The sequence below is a fragment of the Dunckerocampus dactyliophorus genome, chromosome 21 (genome assembly GCF_027744805.1).
Source record: "Dunckerocampus dactyliophorus isolate RoL2022-P2 chromosome 21, RoL_Ddac_1.1, whole genome shotgun sequence".
NCBI lineage: Eukaryota > Metazoa > Chordata > Actinopteri > Syngnathiformes > Syngnathidae > Dunckerocampus > Dunckerocampus dactyliophorus.
In genome coordinates, this window is record NC_072839.1 from 13558296 (window position 1) to 13574407 (window position 16112).

The 16112-nt window shown below is 43.1% G+C and overlaps 1 protein-coding gene across 4 annotated transcripts in view; it reads left to right on the forward strand.

Moving 5' to 3' along the window:
- The window catches only part of drosha (drosha ribonuclease III), a 194613-nt gene that overhangs the window by 71918 nt on the left and 106583 nt on the right, over positions 1-16112 (forward strand). For 2 of the 4 annotated variants that reach the window (XM_054766124.1, XM_054766121.1), the window contains exon 6: positions 15177-15972. In XM_054766124.1, coding sequence (XP_054622099.1) covers positions 15179-15972 — 794 coding nt within the window. In that variant the 5' untranslated portion in view covers positions 15177-15178. Of the gene's footprint in view, positions 1-14627; positions 14820-15176; positions 15973-16112 lie in introns of those variants that run through there. The other 2 variants (XM_054766122.1, XM_054766123.1) reach the window with 2 other exon arrangements.

Sequence of the window (16112 nt, forward strand, 5' to 3'; positions counted from 1 at the left end):
TAATCATCAGCGCTTGTTTTGGGTCAAGCAGTCTGGCGAAGCGAACATTTTTCATTCTCTCCTCTCATTGGCTCGGCACCCCAGTATCATGGCGGCCTCCAGGGTGTGCAATTAAACTTGTGTTGATTCTGTTGCTGCTGCAAGTAATTCTTTATTTCGCTCTCCAGTCAGGTCCTCACTCTTACCTTGAATTAGCATGGTGAAATTGGAATGCGCTGCATCTCACCTCGTGAAGCTGTCAAAAAACACACACACTGAAGGCTTTGTTAGGCACACATGCACAATCGAAACAGATCTAATACGAGAACCGCATTAAAAACGACCAACACGAAGTTAAGTGACCAGCGAGAAACACGCACCCCAACCTCAACCTCAGTGACTCATCACTTTTTATTCTTTTGTCCCTTTTAAAATTGTCGTCCTGCGTTGCCTTGTGTGTAAGAGAGATATGCTGAAGGTGCTGCAGTCGCCATGACAACACACAGCTGCACTGAGGTAAACCAATAAATAAATAAATAAAGATGTTTTGTGTTAACCTTGAGAGGCTTCTCCAGACTTTGTGAAGTAACACATATGCACTAATGCATCAAGACAAGAAGCATAAAGCCCCAAAAAAACAGTTATTAGAAAACAACTCCACATTTTCTGCACGTTTTACTCCCTAGTGGACAGCGTCCCAATTAGGGATGATCAGATCGATCGGCCACCGATTAGTATCGGCCGATTTCCGTAAAAAACACGAGATCGGCAAATAGCCGATAAATGTCTGTCAACATGACAGACATTTGACATGTCTGTGACATGTTGGTGTCATCATACTATATGTTTTGTCCTCCGAACACTAATTGTGTGTTGTTGTTTAATAAACATTACGACCAGGGGTCCTTGGAATTGTCTAATGGCGGCCCTGGCCAATAGCAGTCATCATAAATAAATTGAAAAATGTACAGGTAATCCATGTCATCTGTCGGTATAGGTATTGGTCGATCTCACTCATGGATGATCGGTATCGGAATCGGCAGCAAAAAACCCTGACCGGAGCATCCCTAATCTTGATACTATTGTGTCACTGAGTTCAAACACCATCATAGAGTATGTTTACATGCAATCAAATAACCCTATCATAACCGGAATATTAGCAAAAACCTACTCCTTTTCTCACCCGAAAATCGGGTCATGTATACGCCTATCGGGATATCCCGATCAAAAGGAACATTCATTTGTGTTCTGTGCATGTTCTATTCTTTGGCAGGAACTACTTGTAACCATGATGACACGCAAAACCCCACACTTGTGGAGCGAGGGGGAAACAAGCCACCTCGTTACTATGGTGAAAGACAGGAACATTATATTATGTCTTTTATTGACGGTAGAAAGTACCGCAATAGCCACATCTATCAGATCATGTGCAAGCAGTAACGCGAAGCAGGGTTTGTACGAACGCATCTTCAAAAGTGTCCTGGGGGCTCTGGGAAAATATAGCATGGCTGTGGATGGCACAGCTCCGGCTCCATTTCCTATTTCTTCACGTTCTCGCCTTCCATGAATGAAGAAAGTGAGACAGAATAGTGTCAAGTACAGATGTTGGGTCAGAACCAGTGCCAAAATGCAAACAAAGGCGTTTATTATCCACCGTTGCGGTGTTGTTGTTTTTGGATACGGGAAGACGAAGCGGAAATGACGCGCATTGTGTCATGACGTTTACCGTGCGTCGAAACATTGTTCACACGTTGGGTTTTTTTTCCACATCACGCATGTAAACGGGTTTTTCCGAATGTTTCAGAAACCGGAATATTAACTGCATGTAAACGTAGCCATTGTTGATGATCAAGTAGACCAGGGGTGTCAAACTCGTGCCATGGAGGGCCGAGACACTGCAGGTTTTCTTTCCAGCCAGTCACTAAAGCAGGTGATTTTAATGATCAACACCTTCAGTTTGAGGGAAGGAGCTCATCAATTAAATCACCTGCTAAAGAAACTGGTTGGAGAGAAAACCTGCAGTGTCTCGGCCCTCCAGGGCACGAGTTTGACACATGTGAAGTAGACCTTTGATGGTCCATCAGGTCAAACGTCTCACCTCTCTGCAAAAGTTTGCTGTATGGTTTCAGCAGAAGATCAAGTGCTATTTGATCTGTGTGAAAGTAAAGCGTGTGCCCTCGCCAACACAAGCAACCCACCAACTAAATGGGCTCCGGAGTCAGCGAGAAGCAACCTCAAAAAAACACTTTAAATTTAACATAATGCGCCGTTGAGTGGTGAGAAAATGGCTGTGAAGGAGGTCGGCCTATCATTACCTAGGGATAAACATCATTATATCAGTGCATTGTGAAAGAATGACATGGTTAAGTGGGCGACATGATCAAGTGTAAATGGGTCTGATTGCATAACAGCTGAACCCTTGCGCATGAAAACGCATGAAAAGATCAAAATGAGTGGCACAAAGCATGCTGATTATGTACCTTTGCAACCTTTTATAAGTAGGGTGAGCTGATACACTTATTAAAAGTCCAGTATTGTACTATTTTCACTGTCCCCGAGGTCCCACAATAGTGTGTTAGAAATGTGCTGTCTAGCCTAGTTGCTGGAATGGAGGCAGTTTAAAAGTGCTTTTAGTTTTGTTTTGTGTTTCTGTAGCTGTCATGCTCACGAGCTGTGTTTTTGCCCACGCCTGCCTCCGACAGATGCCATATAACACACACAGTGGCACCTTGTGCTCGTCTCCCAACCTGAAGTTTGCTGGTTCGATGCTCCATGTTGAAGTATTCTTGGGCAAGATAAAGTGCGGCATATTTCTGAGTGTTGGGGGAGTCTGTGCTTTTTCTTATTAAATACGCCTGCAAAAAAAGGTTTCAAGTGCCATAACTTTGGTAAAGAAGGTGAGAAACACTCATAGCAAAGTGTGAAGGTAGCGTCTGTTACTATAGGATTGCAATGCAAAGGTCCTTGGTTAACAGAAGTGGCAGAGGGAAGGGTTTAAGAGGCACATAACAGTGTGTGTAATGGTGATTGTACCTGTTGCTGAAGTGAGCAAGTATACAACTCGTTTGCTGCCACCCGCACACACACACACACACACACACTGATCTATGTATTTTCTAGTCTTCAAAAGTCATGTCAATTGTTTATTTATCCATTTTATTTGTATTTTTTTTCTGCAATGTATATTTCCCTGTGTCTGGAAAGGATGAATTGGAGTTACATGATTTCTAATTGGAAATTTGATTTGGTTTTTGTACGTTTCGATGCTCAAAAGCGAGGTAGATGATTTTTCTCACATTTGATGTTCATAAACAGGCTCTAGGGCAGGGTTGGGCAAACTACGGGCCACATAAGGCCCGCCAAGTGTTTGAATCCGGCCCGCCAGTTGCTTCCAAAGTATTTGATTTAATCTTTTAACATACAAGCTGGCAACATGACTTGCAAGCAGTCAGAGTCAGTCGATCTGAGATAACCTTTTGATGGTTCAAGTAGCTTTCCACATGCAGCGATCCAGACAGCTACAGGTACCTCACACACGGTGCCAAACAAACACTGTCTGGGAAGTAAAAAAAGGAGGGATACTCTTGAATAGTCAATGTTTTATTGTTCATAGTTCAAATTGTATATCACACATCCTTTATTCATGTACATTCCGGGTGTCTTATTCCGTAAAAAAAAACTGTAAATCGTTATTTGATGTGCTACTAATGTTTAAAGTGCTCCTGAAAAAAGGGGCACAAGCCCAGATAGTAGATTGTATGACACATATACAGATAAAAAAATAAGACAAATAATTCCAGGTGGACTGAATTATAAGCTTAAACTAGTGTGCGTGTATCAAACATGTAGTCTGGCCCCCTGGCCAATTTTGTTAACTCAATGTGGCCCGCGAGTCAAGAAGTTTGCCCACCCCTGCTCTAGGGACACATATTACTGTTTGAACATAATTAAAAAGCAACTTTTGCATAATTGCAGTGTTTAAGACATTGTAAAGCATCCAGCTAGTCCCTTAATAGAGATGCTCATACTTGCTTACTCACTACTGCCTCTGCTGGTGGTTTGTCTGTGTAACATTTTTAATACTTGTAAAAAAAAAACCTCACACAACTTTAACTTTTGCAACACATTTAATCTCTGAAGGTGTACATAGTAGAATGATAATGTAGCACCACATCACATTGGTTGGCTGTGTGTCCTTGCACACACACACACACACACACACACACACACACACACACACACACACACACATCAGTCATAGCCTCATAGCTTTGACTTTGCACTTATATCCTCTATTGTGTTTCTCTGTCAAAAAAGGAATAAAAGTCCAATAAATAATTCTGCCAGTGAGAGTCAGGATGCTGCACCTCTGTGGTCCACCTGACAGGAAGCCACAAGTTTTCCCTCCGAGACGGACGTTGCCAGCATCCTGATCCCTTTTATTTTTAAGTAGTGCTAGAATGAATGTAACACTAAAATAAATATAGAATGTGGTAAATGTTCCTTGAATGTAAATGAGCACTTATGGTGACTTTTAGTAAGCAAGTGACTTTCATCAGAAGTGGAGTAGCACTGCTCCTTTTCGATACTGCATGATGCACTGTACATTAATCATATACAATATGTGAGAAGTACAGTATATTACCACTTACTCAACAGCCTTCAGGGTGACTGCAGTGGTTTTTTTATGTGGTAATCTTCAGTACATTGTGTGTAAGTGGACATGCTGTACTGTACCTTTGGTAGCTGTATGTTTACATGTATTTGCATGTATTGTATTTGCACTGTGCACCCTTACGACACATCTACATTAGTCTCGTAACACTCAGAATCACGACATACATGCATGAGCTGCCAAGCCTTTTGCCACTACACATTTAAAATATGATTATTGTGATTATGTGAGCTTGCTTCTTTTCTGCATAATGCGATTTGATTGCATTTCACAAAATGTCAGAATCATTTTCATGCTTTTAAAAGTTGGGAGGCACAAACAGCACTTAAAATGTGGCTGTTTATGGTAGTAGTCATGCAAAACACGGCAAGATCTGAAATAAAAGACACACATTTTTCTTATGTCCGGGTAGTTTGTTTATTTAAAGTAATCTGCACTTAACCCCCCCCCCCCCCCCCCCCCCCCCCCCCAAAAAAAAGCATTCCAAAAACATGCATGGTAGGTTAATTGGCAACTCTAAATTGTCCATAGGTGTGAATGTGAGTGTGAATGATTGTTTGTCTATATGTGCCCTGCGATTGGCTGGTGACCAGTCCAGGGTGTACCCCGCCTCTTACCTGAAGGCTCCAGCACACCCCCGCGTCCCTCATGAGGATAAGCGGCGTAGAAAATTGATGGATAGATACATATAGGTACTACTCAGAAAATTAGAATATCCTGAAAAAGTTGTTGTATTTCTGCAGTTCAACTTAAAAGGTGAATTTGACATATTATATAAACAAATAATATGCAAATCAATATATTTCAAGTTTTTATTTCTTTGGATTTTGCTGATCAGGTCTAGCAGCTTAAAAAAAACTCAAATTCATAAACTCAGAAAATTAGAATATTACATAAAGTCAATGTAAAAAAAGGGTTTTAAATACAAAAATGCAAGGCCTCCAAAACTAAACTCATGCACCTGTATTTAGTACTTGGTTGAGGCCCCTTTTGCCTGAATAACAGCCTTTATCTGGCGTGGCATGGATGCTACCAGTTTGTGGCATATCTCAGGGGTTATGGAAGACCAGCATACTTCAATTGTGGCCTTAAGCTCTTCTTTATTGTTTGGTTTCTTCTCGTACAGTTTTCTCTTGACAATGACCCACAGATTTTCGATGGGGTTCAGGTCAGGTGAGTTTGCAGGCCAATCAAACATGTTAACCCATGGTCGTTGAACCAGGACTTTGTACTTTTACCAGTGTGAGCAGGTGCCAAGTCCTGCTGGAAGATGAAGTCTGCATCTCCATAAAGCTGTTCAACTGAAGCCAACATAAAGTGCTCTAAAATGTCCTGGTAGATGGCTACGGTTATGTTTGACTTCATGAAGCACAGAGGACCAACACCAGCAGCTGACATGGATCCCCAAGTCATCACAGACTGGGGAAACCTAACATGCATCTTTTATCATGCTCTTCTCCAGTCTTCCTCCAGACTCTGTGACCTTTGTTGCCAAATGACATGCAAAACTTGCTCTCATCAGAAAAGAGGACTTTTGACCACTGGGCAACAGACCAGTCCTTCATTTCTCTTGCCCAGGAAAGGCGCCTCTGGTGCTGATTACTATTGAGGAGAGGTTTGACAACAGGAATTCGACATTTGAAGCCCATGTCCAGCATCCGCCGGCGTGTTTCTCTTGAAGCAACAACTCCAGCATCGGTTCACTCCTTATGACACTCCCCCACACTTTTGAATGGCCCTTTCCTGACAACCCTCTCCAGCCTGTGGTCATCTCTCTGGCTTGTACACCGTTTTCTTCTACACTTCTTCCTTCCACTTGACTGTCTACTCTCAACTCTCAATTCTCATTGACTTGAGAGTCAATGAGAGTTTTCTGCACAACTGTCAGATCAGGAGTCTTCCCCCCCATGTCTGAACTCTTCTGAGCCAACCGAAGACAGACTTTTTCAAGGCTCAGGACCCTTTTGCAGGTGTTTTGGATTACTTGCCTGATCAGAATTTGACTCTTTGAACCTACAGAACTGAAGCTTTTCACAGTATTCTAATTTTCTGAGTTTGTGGGTTTGTGGTTTTAATAAGCTGAAAATCTTAATCAGCAAAGTTACAACAAGGAACTGCTTGAGAAATGTCAATTTGTGTGTCACGGCTCAGTAAAATTTGTTGGTGTAATCTTTTATGTTAAATTGCCAAAATAAAACAACTTTTACTTGATATTCTAATTTTTTGGGTAGTACCTGTATATACTCCTAAATGGAAAAAAAATACATAAAAATATCAAACTACTTTGACTTTTCAGTGAATTTATAATTGAATATATATGTTTATATTTGCATATACTATGTAACTACTAGGTAAGACCTAAAAAAAAAAGTCGGCACAGGACGATTTTTACATGCAAACCAGCAGATGGCACAAAACAACTTCTCCCCAAGAGTGTCAGAGCTTTTCTTCCTGTCTCTCACACATGCACCAGTGACTCGTAAATCAGTGAAACCATGATTAAAACAAATAAGATTCATGCTTTTGTCTAAATAATAATTATTAATAGTGAATAATAATCTTGATGGTATGGGTCCAGATGACAGAATCTTTCAGACTCCTGCACGCCACCTCTCGGTCATCTCTGATACACCCTATGGTGGTGGTGTCGTCTGCAAACTTTTGAATGTAATTTCTAGCAGAATTTTGAGGTGTAGAAGGTGAACTGGAGGGGGGCCAGCACAGCCTTGGGGAGCGCCCGTGCTCCTTCAGCTGTACGTACTGCTGTGTGTCGGACCGCCAGGACACCAGGTACGCTTGCATCCGTGTCAGTTTGTGGCAGAGCATCAGCAGCTGCATGGTGTTGAAGGCACTTTGAGAAGTCCAGAAAGAGGATCTGGACTGAGCCACTGCCCTGGTCCAGGTGTGAGTCAGCTTGGATAAGCAAACTGCATGGTTTTTGTTGTAATTATTGTAATGCTTGTAATTATTATTATTAGTAGTAATAGTAGTAGTAGTATTTATATTATTATTGTGATGTTGATGGTGATTATTATTATTATTATTATTAAACAAAGCCCAGCTGTAGATCATGAATATTCAGTGATAGGCCTGCCTCCTACTCTCAGTGGTTTCATACACACCATGAGTCACACATGTGGACGTGACATTGCAATACAAGCTAAGAGGTGTGCGTGCGTGTGTGTAAACTCTTTTCCGCAATTATTTATTTCCCATTCACATTCGCAGCGTTCTTTCGTTTGACATTTCCCAGAGACGTCTCTGTCAGGCACGATTCAGTCGGACATCCGAGCCACGACGCTGAATGAAACACAAATCAGCGTCGCCGGGCTCTCCAGCTGTGTCGTAACACGAGTCGATAACTTGGGCAAAGGGAAGCTCTGTAACTCTGAATGAGGCTGTTAGTCATGGTAGACACAAGACACAATGTTGAAATTGTAGAGGATTTTCAGTACTTCCTTGATGTTAGACGGGCCAGTGTCACGGTTACGGTGAAAGCACCTGGTAAAACTGGCTCATCTTGACCAGGGTTGGGGGATGTTGTTGAGAGACTGGGCTTTTTACAATACACATATTGTAAAACACTTGTTAAGTTTAGAATAATTAAATTGGAGCTTGGTAGCTTGCTATGCTTGCCAAGGCCGTCTCTTATGTCCCTGCAGTGATCCCGTAGCCTGTGCATTACATTTGAACAATGTGTTGTAAACAAAGAATAATAGGAGTGTAAAGGTGAATATGGGGGTGTTATTTCATGCTACAGGGCTCTAATAATGGTAAAAGTTGTATTTAGTTTTCTAAACTCTTAACTATGAATATATTGTATTTATTAATACCGAAACCTATTTCGCTGAAATTCACTTATCGCGGTCGGGCCTGGAACCAGTTTATCAATCACTAAAATGGCTTACGGTAAATCATTTTCATCTTTATTCCCAGAAAGTTACACATTTTGTGATGATTTTATGAAATTATTTTTGTGTCAGTGTAGTCCAATAATCATCTTTGTTGTTGCTTTTATTTACACTTAAATTCTGATATACCCTGGCTGTTTTTTAAGGAGGCGCAGGTAAGGTATTTACTTGGTTGTTTAGTTGGCTATGAGGCACACACACACCTGAGCACAAAGTCTGCCTGAAAGAGTACGTCAGCATGTTATCCTGTAAATAAGATGTTCTTCCTCCCGGCGGTTCGACGGTCCTAACAGTCGGCCTTAACGAGCATTTGGTGGCTTTAAGTGGCGGTTCATGCCGACAAATCTCATAAGACTCATAAGACATAAGGAGCTAAAGCAGCGCAAACTCCCTAAATCACCCGGCAAATAAGTGCAAAGCAGCAAAAATGAGTCATTGCGAATGCGGCACGGGGCTTTTATTAACCTTTCTCACTCGGCGCGTTGGCGCCTCAAACAATAAGATGGCGAGCAACGGCAGCAGCAATAACACTGTCAACTGACAGCAAAATAAGCTTTTGTCATCTGTGCGGATTCATGTTTTTAAGCAGTTTTAGCCACCCCTTCAGTGTTAGACAATGGGTTCCTTATCTGCCCTAGTGTGCTCCCCAGCCTGCTAGTTCTTCTTTCATCTTCAGTTCACTCAAAATTGCGTAACATTCACGCGCCGCACATCTTGTTCCAGCATGAAAAAACACCTTTGTGTTAGTCTACAAGAGTCCACTATCACTTTGTCTTCAGTGCACCGACCCCACGTTTCACCCCATCACATGGAATGTTTTTTCACCAAGGTTTCACTTGCTGTGGATCAATCGCATTATTAGTTTGAATGTCAGCGTGGGACATTGGAAAAAGTGTCTTAATTAGCAGGACAGGCATCTCTGGCAGGTTATGAACGACAAAGCAGCAGCTAATTAAATTTGCCTCCCCGAGCTGACGTCATCTTCATCGTATGTCGGCACTTGTTGGTTTATTTAGTGGCATGAAGCGAGAGCGCTTGACTCTGTGAGAGGAGTCGATCCACAACAACAACTTCTCAATCTTTGTTTCGTGTTGACACCTTTACCCCTTTCGCAACATTAACATCCTTGATTTGTTATTTCTCCGCCAGGATGGAGCTTATTGTCGATGTGAGAAAGAGATTTGTTTGTGTAACTTTGTCATTCTCATCTACCAGGCTGGATGACGAGAGTTCACTCTGTGCATCTGTCTCAACACCTGGGCGCTTTGTTTCTGTAGTGGAATGAACGGAGTGAGTGAACCCTCCTGTCAGCCATTCAGTGTCTTTGTCCCAGTGGGGAGAGGCGGGGCACTTGTGAGTGTGCACTTGCTAGCAGTGTGTGTTGTGTGCTACACGGTCAAATACCTTCTTCGTGCCAGTTGTGGATAAAACACGATCTGATGTCAATTTCAGCCAGTTTGCGCATTGTCATTTTGTGATATGAAAAGGTTTGTGACAAAGACAGTGAAATAAATAATACAATACGGTGGAATGTTGCGTGGTTAGCGTACACCCCGGTTAGCATATTTTTCAGTTGACGTAAAGAATTTACTGCAGGTTTGTGTACATTTTCCAGTTAACGTACAAAATGCTGTGCGTCTTAATGTTGTTCTTAATGCATTTTTATCATAAAACGTCCTTGTTAGCAGCCTATTAACAGACTAATGCATGGAGACAGGAAGTTAGCTCTGTTGCCCGTCTATGATGTCATCAGTGATTGACTCTGTGGTTTTTTTCTAAGTAACATAGTTTCGCCACAAGTCTTTGCTTTTCTTTTTTCTCCGGGCCTCCCACCTGAGACTACTTACCAGGATGTCTATTTAGTAAAAAATGGCTTTAGATCTTGATTTCAGGTGTTTAACAATGCCACCGTGCAACTTAAGCACAGTCAGGGCTTATTACTTGAATATGATGCTAAACATGGTCTGTGGGACTGGAAGGACACACCCAGATATGACAAATTGCGTCTGCAGATTTTAATTTAAATCTATTTTCATTTGGCTGTGATTTTAATTTATCTAAAGAGAAGTCAAGTCAACACTCATTTCCTACAAAGAGTTGACTTTGAGAGCACAACATTTGCATATCTGATGATGATCAGGCTGGCAGATTTAACAATTAAGAAAAAGGCTCATCTCTCCTTGCTGGATGAGACACACTGCCTGCTTTTCTTATCAGGCTGTTATACAAGTAAAACGTCAATTTTTTTTTTCTTTCCTCCATCTTTGAAAAGGTGGCAGACAAAAAAAAAGACCAAAGAGGCGCCTTTGCCGTCACGACCAGCTCATCCCTGGAGTGCTTGCAATCTCCCCGTCCTCCATCTGGAAGCTTCTGGAAGATGGAAATGACAATGTGGAGAAAGGCAGGCGATGTAATTTCCACTTGAGGAATGTCATTAACTGTCGAGTTGTGTAAAATGGCTGTGCTGGAAGAACTTGATGACTGGCAGTCCACCACAAGAGACCAAGGTAGTGCTGATTTGAAGTATTGAGACCCACTCTTAATCCGGGGGTGTCCAAAGTGCAGTCCGGGGGCCAATTGTGGCGGGCAGCTTGTTGCACTAGCAACCTTTCCATCTCAGTACCATGACACTGCTTGGTTTCTTGGCCGGAAAAGGGTGGCGCACTATCTCTGGGTCGAGGCTGAGATCTTGTCTCAAGTGGAGAAGTTTTAGTACCTCAAGGTTTTGTTCGCGTGTTAGGGAAGGATGGAACCTCGAGATCGCCAGGCGGATTGGAGCAGTGTCTGCAGTGATGCGGTCTCTGCATCGTTCTGTTGCTGTGAAAAGGGAGCTAAACTGAAAGGCAAAGCTCTAAATTTACCGGTCAAGCTACGTTACCACCTTACCTATGGTCATGAGCTTTGGGTAGTGACCAAAGGACCAGATCCCGGGTACAAGCGACTGAAATGAGTTTTTTCCGTAGGGTGGCTGGGCTGTCCCTTAGAGATAAGGTGAGAAGCACTGTTGTCGGAGAGAAACTCAGAGTAGAACCGCTGCTCCTTTGCATTGAGAGGAGCCAGATGACGTGGCTCGGGCATCTGGTCAGGATGCCTCCTGGACGCTTCCCTGGGGAGGGGTTCAGGGCATGTCCGACCGGTAGGAGGCCTCTGGGAAGACCCAGGACACGTTGGAGAGACTATGTCTCTCAACTGGCCTGGGAACGCCTCGGGATCTGCTGGGAGGAGCTGGACAAAGTAGACAGGGACGGGGACCTACTTAGGCTGCTGCCCCCGCAACCTGAACTCGGATAAGCAGAAATGGATGGATGGATGGATGGATGCTTGGTTTTTATTGTCACGTTGAGAGGTTGAAGAGTTTGAGTGACATGAGTCCTGGCTGTGTGGGTGTGGGCGCTGGCCGATGCAGAGAGGATAGTTGTTTTGAGATTGTTGATCGACCACCTCCTCGTCATCCTTACAACGTTCGGGTGGACGTACGTAACCATGAAGCGACGTAACACGACACGGTGTAACCTGAAGACCACAGGTACATTTTTTTCAAGTTAATTTGCTTCTTGGTGCTGCCAAATGTGTCATGGTGATTGCACTTAGCAAAATGTCTCCAGCCAGACGGACCCTTCTAAGTCACACAACAAGGATACATCACGGAGACACTTTGGTCTCCATAGTAATGGTAATGTCAGAGATGAAACATGTCCTGCTGTTATCCTGATACTCACTTCATTGTCAGCTGCCTTTGTGGTAAACATTGGCTGTATTTCTTCTGTGAAGGCTGTCAGTTTGACGCTGTGCTGCCACATTCATGCGTCCATGCAATTTGTCAAGCACATCATGGAAAAACTCCATGACCCATGCTTCCTTTTTTTTTCTTCTTTTGGTGAAATTCATTTCCTCTTCTCCGCACTCCAGTGAAGAGCATCATCTGGGACCGGATGAAAAATATGTTCCTATCTCGGCATGCGACCTAATCGTACGATGCCATCGTGTGTGCAACACTCCCAGGAAGGAAGGACACATTTTGCACGACTTTGTCAATCAATCCAAAGAATGGTCATTAGGCGCTGCCGGCAATGTGCCGCAGGTTAAGGAGAACTCATCCAACACCAACAACCAGGCGCCATAGCCAAAACCCCCCACCACACTTCTTTGTTATTTTTGTGTTATGACAGAGAGATGACTTGTGGCGCTCAAAATGTGACACTATTGTGTCAAACCGCAGTCACAAACAGCCACTATGAAAGCACTGTCTAGTTGAAGTCGCATCTTCACTTTTTAAAATATCAGATTTGCAATGTGTAAATATTATTTTCTTGGATGGGAAGCAGTTCTCCAGTGATTTTTACACACTTTATTCAATTTATGAACCCTAAATAATGTTGCAATGTGTAGTTGAAATTTCTTGATGTTTATGTTAAAATCATAGTTGCAATATGTAATAATATTTTTGGGGGTGAGAAGTAGTTTCCCCATTTACATTTAAAAAAAAGTCTTATATTTTATTAAATTTATGAGCCTAGAAGATTGCAACTATTCAGTGTATGAACCGTGTGGATATAGCCCCTTATTGAAGCCTCATCATCTTCCACATATATGTATGTATATGTGTGTGTGTACACATATATTGCCTTGCAGTGCCGGGATATGTAAATATTTGAAAGAAAATCATGTTTGCAGTGTGTAAATTGAATCTTCTTGGGTGAGAAGTTATTTTCCAATTTGATCATTTAATTTTGTAGTCACTTTATTCAGTGTATGAGGCCAAATGATTGTTGCACTTGATGGTTGAAGGCTCATCTTCCTTTTTAAAAAGAAAAATTATGTTTACAAGAGTATAGTTTTCCAATTAGATGTTTAAAATGTCTTACACAAAACCCAAATACATTGCTTTAGCTCAGGGGTCACCAGCGTTTTTCTTTGTGAGAGCTACTTTTACAAAATGAAATTGGCCAAGAGCTACCCATTTTTGTAACATTTATTTTCAGAGCTTATTTTAAACCCAAACAAAGCGAATATGCTTGTTTTACCAGAACATGAACAAAATGCTGGTGTCCACAACTCACATTTTGTATTTCAGAATGCATTTCTTTCTACTGTTCTTTCATTATTAACTGAAAACCTGAACGAAAAGCAGGCTTGCGGGCACCTCGTGGTCGTGGGGGGCTACCTGGGGCCCACGGGCAACACGTTGGTGACCCCTGCTTTAGATTATATTACAGTGTATGATATACCTTTAAAACAGCATAAACAGTGGAAAAACAGTTTGTGCAAGAGTGGTGTTTCAGTTTGAAGAAAATCTATGAACGATTAAGTCAGTTGCAAAAAAACAAAACAAAACATTGACATGACACAGAGAACCTTCTGGGCTCCATGCTGCTAAGAGTTTACAACAGAGTGTAGGCGTAGCCTCATGGGGGGCAAACTGTGTGTTCTGCATGTTAACCTTCCTGCAATGAATCATCTTGCAATGTTGCAATGAGGGATGGTGGTGGAGGTGCACGTTGATGCTTGCCTCCCAAGTTGGTACTGACATAGCCCCCGAAAGTAGACAATCACCTGGTAGATCAATACTTTAAAGTAAAAATAAATGTACTCTGCTATTTGTACGACGCTGGCTCTTTCAGTGCATTTATTAAGTTTCCATGGCAACGGTGCGTCGCCTCAGCAACGTCACAATATTCCTCTGCTGCACTCTACTGGCTACCGTATGTAACTACATCAATACAATGTGTACGTAGCATTTTTATAGCTCAGGATTATACAGCTCAGTTGCAATCACTGTTGCAACCATCGCAGTAATTTAAACTGACTAATGTTTATCACGTTTATCGCGTTGCAAAAGGTAATGTGCCCTAAAAAGCAGAGTTAATATAATACTGATGCATTTTGATTCTTTACAACGGTATTCTTATGATAATTTATCTTATTTATACTTTTGTTCTTCGTAACTAGAGAGATGCAAAAATTTGTGAGACGCGCGGACTCACGAACACAGGAAGTAAACGCCTCCAACGCCTTTTCATTGGCCAGTTACCGAAATGGTGACGTGCGATTGGTCCATCCAATCTGGTGTGTCTTCTGGGAACCCCTCAGACCGGAAACACCAGCTGCAATTCATCCTGTGATACTCTGCAGGCGTTTTTTAATTTAACATTCAGCGTCGTGATAAGGTAGCTATAAAACAGCATTTCCAATTTCGACTTAAAAGCATTATGGTCCAGATAATGTGTACCTGAACGCGGTGTTTCCATTTTAAGGTAATGTTTTGCCAACATGCGGCTAGCCCGCTAGCTGGTAGCTTGTGACGCTAATAGCTTTCTTGCTGTCCAAAATAACCATGCGTTTACTGTTTTTAGGTTTTAATTATTCACTGCATTGCTTTATTATCTTAGTGGGATTAGTGTTTGAAACTGCAGGAGTAACAACAATGTCAAATGTGAATGTTATCGTACTGTGGACTGGCAAACAAGTTGCATTAGCCAATTAGCTTAATTGAATGAAGTATGGTGCCAGTGTTGGCAGAAATGAAGGTTTATCACTTCGGCTGTTGGACAGTCATTTGGGATTTAGTTATTGTGTTCTGCACATTTCATCCATCTCATGTGTGCCTTCAGTCATGTCCTACCATCAAGATCGTGACACTCCCAGAGGAGGAGGAGGAATGCCCCCTGGCCAAAACTACCGACCCGCCAACCTGAGGTCCCCCCATCCTCCAGTACCCCCGTACCCCTATGACCCCCAAGCTCCTCCCACGCCAGGCTACCACGGCAACAGCAGCTACATGCCTCCCCACTCAGACTTCATGCAGTATCCCCCTCCTGCGCCTCCTCAGACCCCTGGGTCTCTTCATCCCTGCCCCGTGCGTCCGCCCTTCCCCAAGCCGCCCATCAGAGGCTTCCCTGACCCCCCACCCAGCTTTCCGCCTCCCCCTTTGCCCGGAGTCGCCGGCGCTCCTCCGACCGGCTCGCAGATGACACAGAATGCCTACCACCCTTACATGACGCCCTCTGTTCCACCACCACCATTGCCTCCCCCGCCCATGCCGCCCCCCATGAGTTACCCCCCTCCATACACCATGGGCTACCCCCATCCTCCTCACCCTCCCTTCCCTCCCCCTGGCTTCAGTCCCAGCTACACCCAGAGCCCCACGTCATTCAAAGCAGACCAGAGCTTCCACCACAGGGGGCCGTACAAGTACGAGAAACCCAGCGACAGCAGGCGGTCCCCCGAAAGAGGATATCGCCATGACGGCCACCGTCAGAGGGGCTACGGCGCACATGGCGACAGGCAGGAGAGGAAGGACCGTGGCAGGAGTCCAGACAGACAAGGGAGGTCAGACAGCGGGAGGTACAGGTCCGATTACGATAGAGGACGATCCCCTGGAAGACACTGGAGCCGGGATCGGAGCAGGCAAGACCTCCACTAAGGCTTTTTTTGTCATTTTGTACAAATCCTTCATTTTGCCTGTTCACACGTTGCTGTTAAAATTATTTTAAATCCTGATTACACATTTTAACGTTTTCTTTATGACATTATCACTATTGTTGCAT